The sequence below is a fragment of the Protopterus annectens genome, chromosome 8.part0 (genome assembly GCF_019279795.1).
Source record: "Protopterus annectens isolate FY-2018-M chromosome 8.part0, PAN1.0, whole genome shotgun sequence".
In the NCBI taxonomy this organism is placed as follows: domain Eukaryota; kingdom Metazoa; phylum Chordata; order Ceratodontiformes; family Protopteridae; genus Protopterus; species Protopterus annectens.
This window is the reverse complement of record NC_056741.1, coordinates 915,435,750-915,455,949: the sequence shown is the minus strand read 5'-3', so window position 1 is coordinate 915,455,949 and position 20,200 is coordinate 915,435,750. Positions and strand designations below refer to the sequence as shown.

Here is a 20,200-nt window from a genome sequence, read left to right as displayed (position 1 = left end):
TTTCTACGGCGGTAGGTTTATCATTTGAGCCTTGCCTAAAAAGGCACTATGGGGGTGGCTTGCCAATATCCGGAAGCTCAGGGTGACAGGTGCAAGCCGTCCCAGCGTGGCTTGTCAAGCATGTCATCCCAGGCAGACAGACATTGGATCCCCTTAGAATGACACCAGTAATTAAGCCAATTATTAAAGCTGATCATTTTGTCTCTGTATTGTGTCATCATGGCAGTATAGCCTCTTTTTACAACAGACATGGGGAGAAAAGTTCCATTACAAAAACAAGGTTTAAGTATAACATTACAAAACAAGCTGTAAATATATTCTCTTCTTTTTCTTGTTTTTATTTCTCTTACTTTTATTCCGCTACTCTTACTTTTGCTCTATTTCTCCCATCTCCCATAACTACTCTACTTAGTATCTCTAACAAATACTTATTTCTCACTCTCCCCTCCCTTCCTCTCCTCCTCCTTATCCACTGTTTGAATGTTCCACTCAGATGTTTGCGTTATGAGTGAATAATAAGCTCTTGCATGTATAACAAGTCAATACTACATGAAACTGCATTTATCTTTTTTTTTAATGATGGCATATGTATATTATTCAACATGTCATATGTATTAATCTTTGTATTATACAATGACTGCCTATTAGTATTCCGAAATGTGCACGCTGACTGGCCAGGCCAACCAGCGTGCCCGCTGTAAATCCAACTTATACTAAGGCAAAAAGTGCAGTTGCCCGGACTTTTTCTATTAGTACAAGTCTTGACTTTTTTTTGGGTTAGGTAGCAATGGAGAACGGAAGAGCTCCGTTGCTGTAATCTCGCTATGTTAAACGAGTTTAACATAGCAAGATATCTTTAAAAAAAAAAAGGCAATGGAGATCTTCCTTTCGCTGTTGCTTTTTTTTTAAAGATATCTTGCTATGTTAAACTCGTTTAACATAGTGACACAGCTTTAAAAAAGGGAACAGAGATCTTCCTTTCTCCATTGCTTCTTTTAAAGCTATCTCGCTATGTTAAACTCATTTAACATAGCGAAACAGCTTTAAAAAAAGGAACGGAGATCTTCCTTTCTCCGTTACTTCCTCTACACACAGCTCTGATGTACTACGTAAGCATACGCATGCACAGTACATCAGAACTGCCCCAGGAGGCATTATAAAATGCCATTATTTAAGAAAAGTAAGCATTTTTTTTCCCCTTAAATAATGTCATTGTATAATAGCAATAATCCACTTCTGGGTGTGGGTAATGCTGGATTTATCCACGGTTTCCTTTGTTTGGTCACTCGGGGTTCGCCCTCGTGACCAAACCACACCAACCGTAGGTAGATCCAGCATTACCCACACCCAGGCATGGGTTATTGCTTAATTAACCTATGTATTTACAGTACATCATAATAAGAGGTCAGTTTTCACCCATGTATGCGTATTTTCTGTTGTTTTTAATTGAGGGCCTCCAGTGAAAATGGATAGCATTATTCAGTTGGACTTCCCCGGTAAACAAATGTCAATAAATAATAAAGCTGCAAAATAACTCCACTGTGTATAAGTATCTAGGTAAAACATCAACTAACTAGCCATACAAGAAAAATATGTCCCAAATAAAAGGTATGAGAAAAACAAAAGTGAATGATAATAGGTCTGTCAGTCAGAAAAGTTATAATAATTCAATATTGGAAGCATAAACACTTGTGAGTTTAAAAATGAAAACAGAGGAAAATACATAATGGCATTTGAGATTAGAAAGCATATTAAGTGATGCTATACTGACAATATTATTTAATGGGCAACATTCCAGGCTAAAGCAGACTTTCTATAGTGGACTACAAGATAGAAATTAAGAAACCTGACTTGCCAGACAGGAAATGACTGAGGAGAATGAGAAAAGTATCAAAGCAAACTTTTGCAGTTGAAGTAAAAAATAAGATTATCAGGGATCTCCAATGACAGTTTCAGGGAAAAAAATGTGAAAGTTGGAAGTGAAATAGGTGATCAAAGATTACCCAAATTGAAGAGGGAGAAATGGAAAGGAGATATTAAAGTACATTGAAAACAGTTTATTACAGAGTGAAAGAGTCAGCGTAGTTTAACAGATGATGAACTAGACAGAAGATGCTAGTGTGAGGGCAGTTTAATCACTTTAAGGATTATGAGGGATTACATGAAGTCTATAATACAGTCAGACTATGGCCTTCACTGTCCCCATCCCCACAAACATAATACCCTTTGTTTTTGTCAAATAAATTATTATTAGGAACTAGACTAGATATTTACTGCAGTAATCTACATTATTCTCAGGACTTGATCAAACTCGAGAAACTAACATTTGTTAACAGTCCAAAACCATACTTAGACATTCACAATACCTTACCTTCTGTCTTTGGTCATTAGGTGTTTTTCTTATAGGTGAGGGATGATAAAAGCTCTTGGAAAAGGCCTGTTCCTGAAAGGGGTCTCCAAGGTTTGAGAAGATAGCTTCACTGCAGAGAAAAAAAAGAAAGTGCACAAATAAACAGATTTGCATTTCAGTTTGCCAAAATTCCTACCTTATTAGTTTACAAGAACAGTGTCAGCTGCAGAAGGCCATAGTTTATTAAGCAGCCCTCAAATTAACAACATAAACTTTTAGCCTCTACCAAAACTGGTGCACAGGTACACTCTCTCACATACATGTTCATCTGTGTCACTTCACCCAATCTTATAATCAGATACCCTACATAAACACAGTCAATGCCTTCTTTACTGCAGTTAGCTAACAATTTCTGGTCTGCTTACATACATTTTCATTAATGAATCTGTCCTCTAGCTATTACCCTTGGGTACATACTCACTTTACTACATGCAGTACTTTTAACTGCCAACACTGCTTATTAGGATAGCATATGCATCATACCGCTAATTTAGGCAATACTTCACATAACGGTGGCAAGGCAACTGCATCTATTTTGTGTTCCAGTCCTCAACTTATGTCTGCTCTTCACAACTCTACCCTCATCAGTAAATAGGACTCTGTGTACCACTTGGATGGTTAATAACTTCTCTGGGTTAGTTATACCACTCCACATATTAGCCTGTTCTCATAAGGACAAAGATGGAAAGCCATGGTCCTGAAAGTTTAAGTGCATCACATATACTTTTTTGAGCCTACTACATAAGCTACTCATTTTCTTGTTAGCCACAAAAATACAAAATAAAGAATACATGTTTACAGAGTTAATGAAAACCACATGAACACACACATAGAGAGAGAGTGTGTGTGTGTGTGTGTGTGTGTGTGTGTGTGTGTGTGTGTTTGTGTGTGTATACATATAAAGGATTTTTCTCTTTTGCATACATATGGTAAGTAGGTTTATTCAAGCTTAATTGTTTTCACTTTTCTTTACTTCTCAAAACAACTCTGTTCCCCATATGGGAAAACAAATAATCACAAGTAACACCCTTCTAAAAAGGATTCCAATACAGTATGGGCAAGACTTGTTATATCCCATGATAATTAGTAAGATCTGGTAATGACATACCAAAATGCCTGCCCCACTGCAACACTTTTCTTTTTATTGCACAAAAACAAATTAAGATGCATCCCTGTGTGTTGGGGGGGGGGGGGGGGTGGCAGTAAAGTCCACACATCTAAACTGATTATGGGCTTCATATCATCCCTACAGAACCCTTAAAGAAATACACTGTGAATCTTATGTACTGTCTTCACAAACAAAATAAGAAAACCAGCACAGCTATCATGGAAAAAAATGTGCACTTGTGACAGTGATAAAGTGCAGTGTACTATTCCCTCAATATCTGTCACCTACAGCCATGGTGCTTTCAGTCCACATGATCAGCTTTCTAATACAGGAAGCAGTCTTTAAATAACTTCTGCCACCTTATTAACTTATTTATGAACTTTGTATATGTATATATCTGCATCAATCTTATCTATTTTATTTTAGTTTATTTGATCTTACATTTGTTGACCAGGCTAGTCTAACTGGATACATGTCCATTTTCAGTAGAGGCCCGGGGAGATAAGCTCCAAAAGCACACAATTACAAAATGTTGGTACAGTACAATATTGTAACAGATGATATTAGTAAAATACCTTACTATTTAACAATCAACGCAAACATTAGAAAAATACATGCATTAGAAAGATGTTTCTATATACATTAGCTTAAATTACAAGATCATGGTCTCTTTGGTTATTAAGGAGAAAGTGGAGTTAGTACAGAAGAGTAATAGGTGAGCAGTATCTAGTAATAAAAAGATAGTGAGTTAGGGTTAGTACAGGGGCATAACCAATGTGTTCTAAGGTATAGTTTCAGTTTACATTTGAAAAGTGATATTGAGGACAGTGATGAAAGTTCACTGGGAAGTAGGTTCCAGTTTCTCCCAACAGTGTTAGAGAACAGAAAGTCTCCTGCCATGTTGTTGGATTTACTTGAGCAAACAAGTAGTTTATTTGATGAACGTAAGTTTTTAAGATTTTTATAAGGGGTAATGAGGCTAGAAAGTATTGGAGTATTGGTAGGCTGGTAAAGGGTCTTATGGGCAATGGTAAGCTGGTGAAAACTGAAGCTGATTTTGTAGCTCTAGACATCCTAGCTGTTTTAGATTAAGACAGTGGTGGGTTCTAAATGGAGTGCCAGTGGCAAATCTAGCAATATTATTGTAGGAGATTGCCAGTTTGTTGAGGTTGTTTTTTGACAGATTAGTATATATATAGGTGAAGCATAGAGGAGTGTAGAGATTAGATAAGTGTGGGCTATAGCGGTTTTAGCTGTAAGGAAGGGTTTGATCCTGTAGAGGGAGCCCAGTTTTCTATTGACTGTTTTTATTGTGTTAATATGAGTATCAATGTTAAGGTTGCTGTCTATTGTTATTCCTAGGAGTTTGGTGGTTGGGTCAGGAGATATGAGAGTGCCATTATTAGATATGACTGTGAAATCTACTGGGGTGTTCTTCCGGGTAGGAGTGAAGAGCAAGAGTTTTGTTTTTTTGGGGATCAAGAGGAAGCAGCGCTGTAGAAACCATTTTTCAACTGTATTAAATGCCTTTTGGAATCAGTGGTGGTGCAGCGGTAGCATTGCTGCCTCACAGCAAGAGGTTCTCCCATTCGATTCTCGGCTGGAGTGCGGGGAGTGCCTTCTGTGTGGAGTCTGCATGTCCTCCCCGCGGTTGGGTGGCATTCGAAAGACATGCGCAAATGGGCGTGCCTTCGTTGAAGGTTGAAAATCTACTGCCAATCATTATCCGACCGGAGTTCGGCTGTGGCGATCCCAACCGGGAAAAGCCAAAAGACAAACAACAACAACATTAAATGCCTTTTGGGTTAGGGACTGTAGTTCAGATGGTGAAGTGGCTATGCATATTATTGTGGAATCATCTGCATATTGTATACAGGTAGCTTGAGGAATTGCTGAGTGTAGGTCATTAATAAAAATGGAGAATAGGAGCAGGCCTAATATGGAGCCTTGAGGGACACCAAGGGTAATGAGGAGGTGGGTAGATAATTATCCCATAGCACAGCCTGCTGTCTATTGTCTAAGTATGACTGGAACCATTTTATAGCCAGTGCATCTAGTGAAAGGGATTTGAGTATATTTATAAGTATCTGGTGGTTAACCATATCAAAAGCTTTAGAAAAACTGATAAAGAGAGAGTTTTACAAACCTTCCAAAACTCCTATTCTATCTACACTCATCACTCCCTATAAAAACCTGAAATCCTTAAGGTCTTCTCAGAGACTTCTAGTACATACCACTAAACCAAACAACAAGGCTGGTGACTCCCTCTTTTCTAATATTGTTGGAAAAGCCTGGAATCTCCTCCCCAGTGAACTCTCCTCACTTCCCTCAGTATCATGCTTCAAAAACAAATTGAAAGTGTTCCTCAGAACACAGTGGTTATGACCCTGTACTAAGCCTGACTAGTTATGTATCTCTTAATACTTTGCTCTTCCTACCCCTTCTACTCATTAACTGTAATTCCTTCCTTATTAACCATAATACTATCTCCCTCTAGAACATCTTGATTGTACTAGCATGCTATGTTATGCCTGTATTCTGCACTGCTGAATTTACTGTGATAACCTGGAATATGCATTGTAAATATGATTTTTGTTTAATGTTTCCTTATTTGTTATCTTGTTAATTTCATTGTTCTATCTTGGAGCTCATCTCCCCGGGCCTCTACTGAAAATGGACATGTATCCAGTAAGACTAGCCCGGTCAAGAAATGTAAAATAAAAATAAAATAAATAATAAGAGTGCAGAGGAAAGAATGTTGATGTTATGTTTTTTTGTTAATGCTGTTAGTAAAGGATAAGAGGGCAGTGGTGGTATTGTGGAATGGTCTAAATCCATGTTGACATTTAGAAAGTAAGTCGTTTTGGATTAGGTGGTCTAGTAGTTGCCTATGGATGCATTTTCCATTATTTTTGCCAAAGAAGAAAGTAAAGCTATAGGGCGATAGTTTGAAAATTCATTTGAGTTACCACCTTTATGTAGGGGGATAATGTAAGAGATTTTCCAGATAGTTGGGATGGTACCTTCATTTATGGTTCTGTTAATCAGTATAGAAATGGGATAGACTATGGCCTTAGCTGCTTTTTGCAGGTATTCTGCAGGTAGTTGGTCAGCTGAGGGGGTGGTTGTTTTTCTACAAGGCAGTAAAATAAAAGGGAGAAAGACGGAGGCTGTTAGTACTGTAAGTGTGATCTTTTCAATCATGTACTAGTATGGTAAGCTAATTTATACAACTGTACTATGTTCATTATTAGATCACTACTGTGGTGTTTTTAGCTATATGGGACAATCAACAAAGTTTAGGAAGCAAGGGGAGGGAGGAAGGAACTACGGCAAGAGTTAAGAAGACTTTGGAGAATAGCTCTAGCCAGTTCTGTTCTTGTTCTGGAAACTTAATTTTATAGTAACTGTCTTTTTTTAATTTCTCCAAGTCTTTTGGGGTTCTAATACAATGATGGGAATAGAACACATTCCTAAGTCAAAGTATGATTAAAGTTCATGAAATTAGCATTGTTTCAATCTCTGATGTTAGCCAGAAGTGTTTTTCGCAGCACCCACAGCATGCCCAAAACTGACTCCTCCTGCAATTCATATGAAGTTACATGTATTGGTAAGCACATCTAAATGCAATCATAAATTCTTTTTTTTATAAGACCTATTGCTCCTACGACTATTGGAACTGTCTGGGTATCCTTCTTCCACATTGCTCTAACTTCTGCCTGAAAAATCCTGGTATTTTATGACTTTGTGTCTCTCTACATAAGACACTGTAGTCAGTGGAGCAATTTCAGTGATCAATTCTACTTTTCTATTTTTTTCATGAACTGCTATATCTGGTTTTCTCGCATTTTTGAACTGTTGGCAATAGGTGACCCCATCCGCTATAAACTTCATCATTTTCTATAATGCTTTGTGGCTCACGTTTCCAGTGTTTTTCAGCTACTTCAATATTATAATGGTTGCACAATCCCCAGTGTAACAGTCTTGCCACATTATTATGCCTTCCAGTGTACATCCTTCTGCCATTAGTATATCACAACCAGCAACAAGATGTGCAACAGTTTCCAGTTCTATTTTACAAAACCTACATTTGTCTGCGTCTCCCACTTGTTCAATGGACTTTGTAAACTAATGTGTTAATAGTATACTGTCTTGGGCAGCCAATATTAACCTTTTGTCTTTTGGTTTACATTCACCTCTCGTTAACTATTCCTGCATTCGATCCTGATCAACATGAGGTTGTTCCACGAATTTTCTATACTTGCAACTATATTTATGCATTTTCCACTTTTCTTACCTTTTTGTCTGATCCTTCACCTTATATTCTTTCTTTTGTTTTTGGCACATTCAGTTGCTGCCTGATTTTTACCCGTTTCCGGTTTGATTTCCATTCCCACTTGACGGCAATATGCTTCTGCTAAACTAAGCAGCAAAGTCATCTTACACTTATTCTCATGTTTCAAACCTTTTCACTATGTTTGAGTCTTGTGAGGTCAGCAGATACGTATGCAGTTCCATAATTGCAGACTTATGCATGTAATCAGTTTCGAGGAGACCCATACCTCCTTCAGAACGGGGAATATATAGTCTTGGTAAACACTGATTTTTATAAATCATTTGATGAGCATGAAGCACTGCTGAAATTGTGCACTGATGACCAAGAAGTTGCCTGTAGAATAGTTTTAGAGTCCACCCCTTTCCAAAAGGCCTCAGAAGTTGCCATAGCTCGGGTATAGTGAGCCTTTATATTCTGATGGAGACTTTTTCCAATATGAGCATAACAGACCAGAATATCTTGAGACAACCATCTGGAAATGGTTTACTTTGAAAATGGCTATCTTTTCTTGCCATCAAAGAAAATAAAAGTTGATCAGGTATTCTGAAATCTTTAGTTTTGTCCAGGTAATATTTGAGTACAAGAACAACTCTCTCTCCTCTGTTTTGTGGTTCAGGAAAAAAGATAAAGAGATGAATTGTTTGATTTATGGTAAACTTCGAAACAACATTAAGCATAAAGGTAGCATTGATTCTAAGACTCACCCTGTCCTTGTGGAAAATTGCCTGCAAGCCTGGAAGGATGGCTGAAGTGAGGGGGGGGGGCAAAGGATGAGGAAGGAGGATAATATCCAAAGAGAGTTAAGCATTTTTCTTATGCAGTGAGCATCCCTGGGATCCATTCCATTCCTTTTTTGAACCTCCCTGACATTTTTTTCCTGAACTACTGTATGGAGGAATTCTGCTGGCAAGGTTTGAAAGGTTTACAAAAGAAAGGACTAGGGCTAGAAAGATCATTCCTTTGGTATTTAGGGGCAAGGAATAAAAAATGAGTTGTTTTACCCCTGGATTAGTATTCCTATCTCTTAACTTTTTAAGTATCTCTGTTGAGGATTTTCTAAGAAATAACCCTTTATCAAAAAAATTTAAAGTCTGACAAAAGGTTAGAACTATTAAGAAGAAAGACTGGAAAGAATTTAAGAAGAACAGAGACACAGAAGAACAACAGAAGAACATCTGACTGGCTCCCAAGTATGTATCACAGTTCAGAAGGTTTACATGGATTTCTCTGCATAAGTATGTTATACCCTAATCAGATTTCAAATAATTTTTCCTCGTGTAGATACTAAATGCCGAACAAGTGTGATGGGAGACAAAGGTAACTCGGAACATGTTTTTTTGAGAGTGCAATGAGTTGTCAGATTATAAAAAATTCCTACAGAGCTGTCTGTCAAAAATTGTGTGCGTGTGTGTGGGGGGGTGTAAATGGCTGTAAATAAGGAAATGTTTCTTTTAAACTAGGACACAGGATCTGAATTCCCTAGACATAGTATGGCCTTAATAAGTTTAATGTTACTGGCTGCCAACGACAAAACGGAAATCAAAATTACAACCAAATGTTACTGGAGTACTGCATATTGTAAAGGAGATAAAAGAACTGGAGGTGACATCTTTAGAAAAAGGAAGGAGTAAATTATATAGAAATAAATGGAATTTGTGGGAACAATATATGCAGAATAATTTTCAGGTTGAAGAGAAGTAAGGTTTAAGGAAAGTCATGAATCTAGCAATTTATATAACGTTTGAGTAAATAATTGTTAAAAAGAAAAAGAAAATATATATGAAATTTATAATGAACAAACATAAAATGTTAATATGGCTTGTTTTCTTTACTAATAGGTTTTATTTTCTTTCATTTTCTATTAATCTATGTTTGCCTATATCCTAAAAATAAATAAATAAATTAAAAAAGAGAGGGGAATATTTAAAATCTGGGCCTTAACATATTCAGGAAAATTTTGTAGCCAAACACACATTCCTGATCATCGCTGTTCCAGTAATAGCAGCTCTGGATGCTGTATCCATGACATCATATACACACTTGACAGGCAGAACTGACCATACTGAACAAAATGGATTTAGTGTTTGAGCTAGGAAGACTAGCAATAAATTGTTTCATGTCAGCAAAGATGGAAAGCAAAATATTTTACCAAGCGTCTCCGGCAGTTAATTGCTCCAAAAAGTACAGAAGAGACCAACTGTTTTCCCACACCTATGCAAGGCCTGGCTTTCTCTTTCATTAAGTACAGGATTAGATGAAGAAGAGGATTTTGCACTATTGTTCCTATGCAAAGAAATAACAGCAGAGTCAGCTATGGGGTTTCTAGAAGAAAACTTATGGAAGTCTGGAAGATTATGAAGTCTATTGGGCTTCCTTAGAGCAAAAGGTTGTGAATCAGAAGTAGAAGCAGCAGCATTAAAAACATCCTTCAAGGCTTCCAGAACTGGATGGATGGCTAAAGCCTTTGGGGAATCTGTATCTTTTTTTGAGACTCAGACCCCCTCCCACTTAAAAAAAACCCTTCATCGTAGAACTAGTAATAGAGAAAGCAACTCCTTCATTAAGGGAATATGAGGATTCCTTTGATTCAGTCTCACAGGGAACAGGAGGAGCTAGCTGTGTGGTATACTCAAGACCTTCTTCACCTGATTCAAGGAGGATCTTCGCTTCAGAGGAAGAGCTCTTCCTTTAAATTGGGTGAGACAATGCAACAGAGGAATGGAAAGACTGGACAGTCTTAAAAAGCCCTTGGGCAAAGAAGTACCAGCCATCTTGACAGCCCTTCTAGATGGAGGGTATAAAAGAGGGAGATAAATGTTTAGTTTTCTCTGACTTTTTCTTAAGCAGTCTCTCAGCCGATAGTATTTGGGGAAGAATCTGATATGCAGACCTCCATCAATGACTCAAGATACTTCCTCCTTCCCTCATTAATGAACCACTGAATCTCTCCCTCACCCTCAGTAAGAATAAAGTGAGGTTCTCTTTTAAGTCTGCCTGAAGTTTAATCTGACAGAAAATGTGATATTCCTCGGTCTCAGTAGCTTCCCATATAGACTCACCACAAGGACTTGGTAAATCTAAGGGTTGCAAAACTACCTTAGCAGAAAAATCTTTCCCAGACCACAAAAAAGAAGCATTCAAATGAGTCTTTTCGTGAACCTCTTTCGATAACTTTTTATTCTTCCTTAGCCGAGAGGGGGAGAGCCGGAAACCTACTTCTAATCATTTTAGGTGTAAAACATAACTATATTTCACAATTCCTTGCATCATGATGTTCGCTTAAACAGAAAACACAAGCTTTACGTGCATCCTTTTAAAAGGTATTTGCCTACCACAAGCACATTTGTCTTTCTTGACGGACATAAGCAAAAAATGAAATAATATTTCTACAGAGAAAGGATGGTTCTCCAATGAGGAACTTATCTGCCTGAAACTGCACACTTAGCCAACCACCCATATTCAAGCTGCTAAGTTGACAAGATGTCTGACTAAGCATACAAACTGCAAGAAAAAACTGAATTTTAACTCAGATGTGTATCCTTCTTATACCTACATGTTCACATGCTTAGACAGAAGTATGGTGCATAAGAAAGGTAACCAAACCTTTTGTACACAGGCTGCGGGTCAGATATCCTTGGAAGGATGCATCCCACACACCTAAAAGTTACTGAAACAGTGATCTAATAATTAACATCTAATCAGGGAGTACCTCAAAGAAATTAAAGCAGACAAGTATCAAAGTAGACAGGTTATGCAATGGTCAGTGAAAAAGGCAGACTAGGTGGGTTGTGTATGCCTTACCTTCTGTTAAAATACATATTTCTAGGTTCTTTACATTAAAGCACTACAAAAAGGCAGATACTACTTTTTTGTATAAAAAAGCAAAAGTGATGAAGGCAATCACCTAAATAACAGACTAAACTTTTACTAGAACTAATGAACTATAATTATCATTAAAGAAACTATCTCTATAAATAAAGTATAAATTTCTTTGAATAAGTAGACTACAGGTTTAGACCAGGAAGAACTAGTAAACATGGCTCTCTTTGGGTATCAATACAAATTCTTGACTTAAGCATGTCAGTGATTTATGAACTTTGTAAGGGACAAAATGTGTCAGTCAAAGGTGTTTCATGTAAGAAGCAGATGAAAACCAGTGGAAAGACACAAGGTCTGCTGCTGGCACAACTCTTGTTCATTGTTTCCATTAATGACACTACAAAGTATCAGCGAAAATACAGACATGTTTGTAAGAATCAAAGCCTGCAGCAGACAGAATGTGTAACAGGACATAACAGGAATAATCTATACTTGTTTAATAAACTTATGAAATTAGTCTACATAATGGTATCAGAGGTAAAGTTGTCTGAAGGTATAATACATTTGATAAAGGACTGTAAAAGCCATTGCCCTTTTTGGATTGAAAAATGCTCCTTCTAGAAGAATGAGCTTAAGAAGCTCCGTAGTTTCTTAACTGTAAGCTCTAATGCAAGAAGGCTTACTCAAAAGTTGCTGGAATGAGAAAATGACTCAGAGCATAAAGTACACTTCGATATGAGCAAGGTCTAGTTTCTATGTGATGAACCATGGATTAAGTTACCAAGTATTTATTAATGACACAGCTGAAAAAAAAAAAAACGAAGGCAATATGGTAGGAAGTCATGCAAGAAAGGATCTTGGGGCAACCACAACAGTCAGGCCCTGAATTTCTTTCTTTTTTTTTTCCATAATAAATCTTTATTGTTATATACTTTTCATACAAAATAATAAAATACAAACTACTAACACTGTAACAATCACACCAAACAATAAACAATATTTACAAGAATGCTTCCATATAAGACATTAGAAATATAAGAAAAACATAAGAATAATTAGTAAATTTCCAATATTGAACAGTTTGATTAGAGATTTCTCTCCACATATAACAATGATTATTACTACCGTCAATTCAAAAGTTTTATGCTAATATAATATTAAATATCTGTTCCCAAATGTTCGGATTATTGATACCCTTACTATGTGAATTTAAAAGTAGTTTATGAGCTAGTATATGTTTTGTCGCCAACACTCTGAAGTTTTGCCATGATGTTTTAGTTGGGTCTAGCCAATTTGAAGCTATATAAAGCTTCATTAGTAAGAAAATATTAATATGAACTATACTCTGTGATCTGGTAAGTTCCTTCGGGGGAATATGCAAAATCATAAATTTCCAAGACAGTGTTGTACTTTGGTAGCCCACTTTCTGAAGTTGAATTTTAAGGGAATTCCACAGTTTGTATACACACTTACAGCTCCAGAACATATGAAGAAGATCAGCCGGTTGAGTTTTGCAGTATGGACATGTTGCAGAGTTTTTAGAATTAAATTTATGCAGGGCAAGGCGTGTATAATATGCATTATTCCAAATCATCAGCTGGGTATATAACAATCTTTGAAGAGAAGTAGATTTAATAGTCAATTCAATTGCCTTTAACATATTACTTTTATCTGTCAATAATATTTTCTCTTCCCAATAATTTGATAACAAAACTTTACCTTGAAATTTAAGTTCTTTAATTAATTTATTTAGGTTCATAGGTTCATACTAGGCTATCTGCCCGAGGGCATTTACAAGCCTAGCCCATAGTTTTGTGGCTTACGCTACCCCTTTAGTATGGGGAACTATACCCATTATTTTGCTGTGCCTCTGTCGAGCAGTGACACTGAGGTAATCCCTGGGGTATATCTGCGATCTCCCATCCATTGGTCAAGATTTCTCTTGAACAAGGCCAGCGAGGTGCTCTGCCTCACATATACCGGGATTTTATTCCACAGCATAGGGAGTCTTTGGGTGATGAATCTATCCCTCCAGCACGTCCTATTAATAGCCGGGTCGAGGTTTAAGTCTCCCGCCCTTGTGGCTCTGATGGATCTAGATTTTTGAGGTGAAGCATATTCATCAAATCTGGGTTTGACATGGCCTTGTATGTTAGGCAAAGGTCACCTCTGAGCAAGCGGTAAGCGACTGAATAGAGCTGGAGTTCTTTCAGTTGGGCAGCATAGGACAGATTTTTGAGACCCTTTATCCTTTTGGTGAGGAACTTTGTGGCCTCTCCAGCTGCTGCAAGTGTCGGGTCAGATACATTCCGAATGGGGCATTGTACTCAATCATTGGTCTGATGAGTGAGGAGTATAGGGAGACTATGACCTCCCTTGATCTAGATGAGAATCCCTTCATGATAAGGTGGGCAATGTAGAAGGTCTTCCTAACTACTTTAGCTACATGGGTGTCGAATGACAGACTACTATCAACCTGGGTCCCTGATAACTTCTTCTGTGCTCAGTGGATTGCCACCTATTTGGTAGCTAGGGGTAACCTTGTTTTTCCCGAAGGGTATGACTATGCATTTTTTGGCATTTAACTTTAGTCCATGGCTCTGGCACCAGTTATCCGTTTCTGTGAGACCCTTCTGAAGGATATCTGTGTCAGATGTGTTTTCTACTATGGCGCCCAGTTTGCAGTCATCTGCCAACTTTGTCAGCCATAACCCTCCTGTGTTTGCTTGTACTTCGGAAAAGTAGATGCCAAACAAGAGTGGGCCCAGGACTGAGCCCTGTGGTACACCACTTGTGACAGGCTTTGAGTCTGACATGGCGCCAGCAACTCTGACCCTGTGGGTTCTGTCACTCAGCCAGTTTGCAACCCATCTTGTGATGTATGGGTTAACATTTAAGCTGATGAGTTTTTCAATGATACCCGAGTGGGGTATTGTATCGAAGGCCTTCGCCAGATCGAGGTAGGCTGTATGGACTGCCTTTCCTCATCAATGGCTTTGGTGACTGTTTCAAAAGTCAACCAAGTTTAGAAGGCATGATCTGCCTTTGACAAAGCCAAACTGGGATGGATCCAAAGTCTGCAAATTCCCTATGTCTTTATTTATGAGGTCCATTACGATCCTCTCCATGGCTTTGCAGATAAGGCTTGTCAAGCTAATGGGCCGGTAATTTCCAGGGTCGGTGGAGGCACCGCCTTTGTGAAGTGGGACCACAGTTGCAGTGCGCCACTCCTGGGTACGTATCCAGAGGTAAGACTATGATTAAACAGCTGTCCTAGCTGTGGGTTTAATTCCTCGTTGAGTTCGTGGAGCACACAGCCGGGGACACCATCAGGTCCCATGGATGCTGTGTTTTTTGCTTTGGAGAGAGCAGTTCTCACTTGGGCGTTGGAGATGTTTGGGGGCTGCAATCGCTTGGTATAGATATCTCTCCTTTGGGGAGAAGTTTGCACTGAACCTGTCAGCCAGTATGTTGGCAATGTCTGTAGGATCAGTAATCTTCACATCATTTTGAACTAGTTCTGAGCATATCTGGGAGTTTCCTCCCAGGTTTCTAACATAGCTAAAGAAGGCCTTATGATTGTCTTTTGAGTCTTTAGCTATTTTTCTCTCAAAATTTGCTTTGGATGATTTTATGAGAGCTCTTAGTTTTTACTTATAGTGATCAAGGGTGTCTTACCTTTTAAGGATTTTGCTCTATCTTGTAGTAGCTTCCTCCTTTTGTTGTAGAGTTTGTTTATGGCTGGGGTCCACCAGACTGGATGCTTGCCTTTGGTACAAAGAGTCTTTGTTTTGCTTGGGATTGCCTTATCCATGCAGTCCTGCAGGTGCTGGTAGAAGGCATTTGTAAGTGATTCAGCGGCTTGAGTACTGTTTTCTGCCGGCTCGGGGCCTTAAAGGAGACCACACTAGTTTTTAGAAGTGTGAAGTCGGCTGAGAAGTTCTTTACTGTGGTCTTTTATTTCAGGTGGGGTGGGATGAGGACCTCCAGCAAGATTAGTTTGTGATCTGATCTCACCAGTGAGGGGTATACTTCGTGTTGAACATTGTGCTCCCATGTTCATGATGATGAGATCAAGTATGTTTTCTCCTCTTGTGGGATGGTGACTAGTTGTTCCATGGCATTTGAGTTTATGAATTCCAGGAACTTTTGGGCTAGGGTGTTTGGGCTTGAGTAGTGTTCCCAGTCTATATTAGGGTAATTGAAGTCACCTAGTATTATGGTGTTTGGTGATACATTTATCCCCTCTAGTGTTTTCAGGAAGGCCATGTGAGGTTCCTGAGTTTGTGAGGGTGGCCTGTAACATGCTACAATTTGCAGAGCAGTCTTGCCTATGGTTAATTGCACCTGGATGGTCTCCGATGCATCGTGCGTTGCCACCAGTCTTGAGGTGTGGGTGTCCTTGATAAATATGGATACCCCCCCTCCTTTCTTGGTATTGTTCGGATTTTGGGGCCGGAACGCATGATAAGAGGTAAAACCTGATAGTGCTGGGGTGCTCTCAGGAGCCTTGAACCAGGTTTCTGTCACTGCACAGACATCGATGTTCTCCATACTGAGAAGGGCCTCGAGTGCATTTTGAGATTTAGACTTCTGGCATTGAGCAGCATTACCCTTAGTTTTTTCCTTTTTGGTGTGCTAGGGTGGTAGGTTTAGAAGTTGAGCCTTGGCTAAAAAGGCACTATGGGGTGGCAAGAGCCTTTGCCAATATCCGAATCCCAGGGTGACAGGTGCAAGCCGCCCTTGCGAAGCAGCGTGGCTTGTCCAGCATGTCATCCCAGGCAGACAGACATTGGATCCCCTTTGAATGACACCAGAGTTTAAGCCAATTGTTAAAGCTGATCATCTTATCTCTGTATTGTGGCATCATTCTTGGTGAAGGTAGGATACTGCTCAAGGTCAGGGTCATACCTGCCTGGGCTACATAATCAGAGAGCTCCTCAATGTCTCTTTTCATGTAGTCCAAGGAGGTACGTCTCAGGTCGTTTACACCAGCGTGGATAATGACTGAGTCGTATTTGTACCCGCTGTTGAGAGACCTGAGTGCTTGCATTATGTGGCGGATTCTAGCGCCCGACAGGCAGCTTACTGTGACCTTCTCCTTACTCAGTCTGGTGAGCGGGACGTCAGTGTGTCTGACTATGGAGTCACCAATGACTAGTGTGTGTCTGGCATTGTGTTTGGCCTTAAGGGCTGTGACTGTTTGACACTCTGACTGTGAGGTCTATGTGTTGCAGGTGTTGTGTTCTGAGGTGGTGGTTGTTTGGGTGTCTGCTTTGGTGGCCTCTGCTGTTTTGGTAGATTTTTGATCAGAGCCGAGTATGTCTTTGTGTGTTTATGTGTATGATTTGAGGTTGTGATGGTACTATGTGAGACTGGGTCTATAGTGTGTGTGGTAACCTTCTCCTCCTGACTGGTCTTGCCAGTCCTATGTTGAGAGAGCTCAGCCTCCAGTTTGGCCGTATAGTTGCATCTCTCGCATGTATTTGTGTTTTGTGGGAGGAGGAGAGGGTTGTTCAGGTACATGAGGCAATTGTAACATTGCCTCAATATTCCCAGGTTCACCAGCTGAGCAGGAGAGGACACTAGCAACTGATCCCTCGACATGCTAGAAGGACTAGACAAAAAACTTTAAAAGAGATTCCGGGGGACGTGGGTGACCGAGAAATGGGGGTTTGCCTTTTTGGGGTGCTATCTATAAGAGTGCCGTATCAAGGTAATAAGTACTGTAGGAGCAAGTGCTAGGTTTAACAGATAGAGAAAAGTCTACTTGGAGTCAAGTAGAGATGATCTTTTTAGGTATTAGAGAAAGTGCTAATAACAGGGACGCTTAAAGGTAAGATTGAAAAGAATGCACTCTGCAGTGTGCACTAGAGAAGTTAGATATGAAAGTAGGTAACTTGAGTTTTACCTGTTTAAAAAGTTAAGGTTTAGTGGAGAGTTACTATTTTTAAAACAGCAAGATGGACTGAAAGGGGTGGTTACTTTTGTATTTTGGTACTATGAAATACTGTAGGATGGCCAATAAATTTAAATAATTGAAGGGGTGGGATTTCAAAAGTGATGGTTTTGTGATTACTCACATAAGCCAGTGAAAGTAGAGAGAAATGAGATATATGGTCAGATTAACACAAGAGGCGGGCAACTAGAAAGACAGTGGTATTTAACAAGACAACTTTAATGGGTGGGAGGGAGGGAAAAATTTGTTGCTGTTATACATTTAATATCCTGTTGGAGAGCTTGCCACAACTCAGAGCATTTATTTATAGTATCTTCATCCAGTTTAAAGTTTTGGAGGTAACTTATGGTAAATTCTCTAATCTGTCTAAGAACAATCAGGTAATTTTTAGGTAAATTAAATTCTTGTCTTATTTGGTTGGACGATCGATCCAAATGTTTATATGTATCGATCATAGTTAAATTAACAATTAATGGAAACTTCTTTAGATCAATTAATTGGTTGTTCAGCTTTGTATTTGGGTTCCTGTGAAAGGACTGAAAGACCATCATATGCTGAAGTAAATCCAATGATTGAAATAGACTCTGTAAATATAATATTTCAGTTTTAATGTGTTCCACAATCCCATATACCTTCAGATTATCTTTACTCAAAAGGGCATTGCTTTGGGATTAATGTTCAACTTTAAAATATATTCATAGTTGAGGGTTAGCCAAGTTGGTGTCCACTTAGTACTAGTTATCTCATGATTGGCCATTCTTAAAATCCTATTAGAATTCACAATCAGATAATACATTTCAAAATTAGGCAACTCCAGACCTCCTTTACTTTTTGGGGTCATTAATTTGTCATAAGATACCCTAGTTTTCTTTGGTTCCCAAATAAATTTAGCCAAAACTTTATGAATTTGTTTAAAAAATGTTATTGAGAGGGATAAATGGGCCGACCGAAAAATATACAGTAACTGTGGCAATACATTCATTTTTATAATAGAAACTTTTGCTAATACTGGCAAGTGCAAATTTTTCCATCTCACAAAATCAGAAACTATTTGTTCCCAAACTATTTTAATGTTATTATTATAAAAATCTTTATTATCTGTGGAAAACACAACACCTAGGTATTTAATATTATCTTTGAATGTTACCTGCCCCACTAAAGGTAATAATGAGAAAGGTTTAGGTGTCTTTAAAGGGAATATATAGGTTTTCCCAAATTAATTTTATAGTTAGAAACCTCTGAAAAATCATTAACTGCTTTCAATATCTTCTCAGTGTCTGATATTGGAGATGCACAATAAATATTCAGATCATCAGCAAAAGCTGCCATTAATATTTTAGTTCCATACATTATTGGGACATTATGATAAACCTTCTGCTTAATATATAAGAACAAGGGTTCAAGATAAATACTAAATAGTAAAGGGGACAAAGGACAACCCTGTCACGTTCCCAACCTAATCTGTATTCTTTTGGAAAAACTTCTGTTAATATACAGTGTAGTATAAGGATTACTATATAAAATTTGTAAGATTTGAACAAATTCAGGGGATATATTAAAATAAGGTAAGAGATGAAACAGAAAATTTGTGTCTACCCTATCAAAGGCCTTCTGTGCATCTATTATAAGAGCATATATATTCAGATTATTTTGCTTAGCATGCGCTATCATAGTATGTAATGAAAGTGTATTATCACTGGTTTGTCTACCTGTCATAAATCCAGCCTGTTCTTTAGATATTATATGAATCATGATTTGCTTCAATCTAAATGCTATAATTGAGGTTAAAATTTTCATGTCTACGTTAATTAAGGATATTGGTCTATAATTATCTGGGTTCTGGGGATCTGAGTTAGCTTTATGTATAAAAATAGTTTTGGAAGCATTAAGATGAGGATCATGAATTTTATTCCTAATTATATAGTTAAACACAACTGAAAGTATCTTACCGATAGACTCTGCAAACTTCTTGTAAAACTCCATTGTCAACCCATCAGGACCTGGTGATTTCTTTGGTTTCATATGCTCAATTATATATATTATTTCTTCTTCTGATATCGGTTTAACCAAATCATTTTGAATATCCTCTCCTACTTTTGGAAACTTAATCAGGTGTAAAAATTGTTCATAAACTGTATTAGAGGATATATCCTTCTGCCCCTCATAGATATTAGTATATATTTTCTCAAAGATATCAATAATATCTGGAGTTTTACGATACATCTTATTATTAGGTTGTATTTCTGAAATTTGCCCAGTTGTTTTTGATTGATTAATGATCCTAGTCAGCACTCTCAATGGCATTTGAGCATGATTAGCATGCTTAACTAGAGTCTTATAATCTTGAAATGTTACTCTAGAGTTTTGAATTAAGAAGAGATCCTTTTGACATTTAAGCAACTCTTTCTCTGTTTGCTCATTAAAGTTTAAGATTAGCTCTTGATCGAGTAGTTTAATTTTGGATTCCAAGTTTTGAATGTCTGATATTTTTTTATAATAAGAGGCTTTTTGCAAAAGTACCCCTCTTATTTGTGCTTTAACTGCAGCCCATTCAATATCTGGGGCATT

The 20,200-nt window shown here is 38.1% G+C and overlaps 1 protein-coding gene across 1 annotated transcript in view; it reads right to left on the bottom strand.

Moving 5' to 3' along the window:
• The window catches only part of PROSER3 (proline and serine rich 3), a 1,217,796-nt gene that overhangs the window by 1,157,316 nt on the left and 40,280 nt on the right, over positions 1-20,200 (bottom strand). Inside the window, exon 2 of the mRNA XM_044080441.1 lies at positions 2,372-2,480. Within this exon, the coding sequence (XP_043936376.1) occupies positions 2,372-2,480 (109 nt within the window). The remainder of the gene's footprint in view (positions 1-2,371; positions 2,481-20,200) is intronic.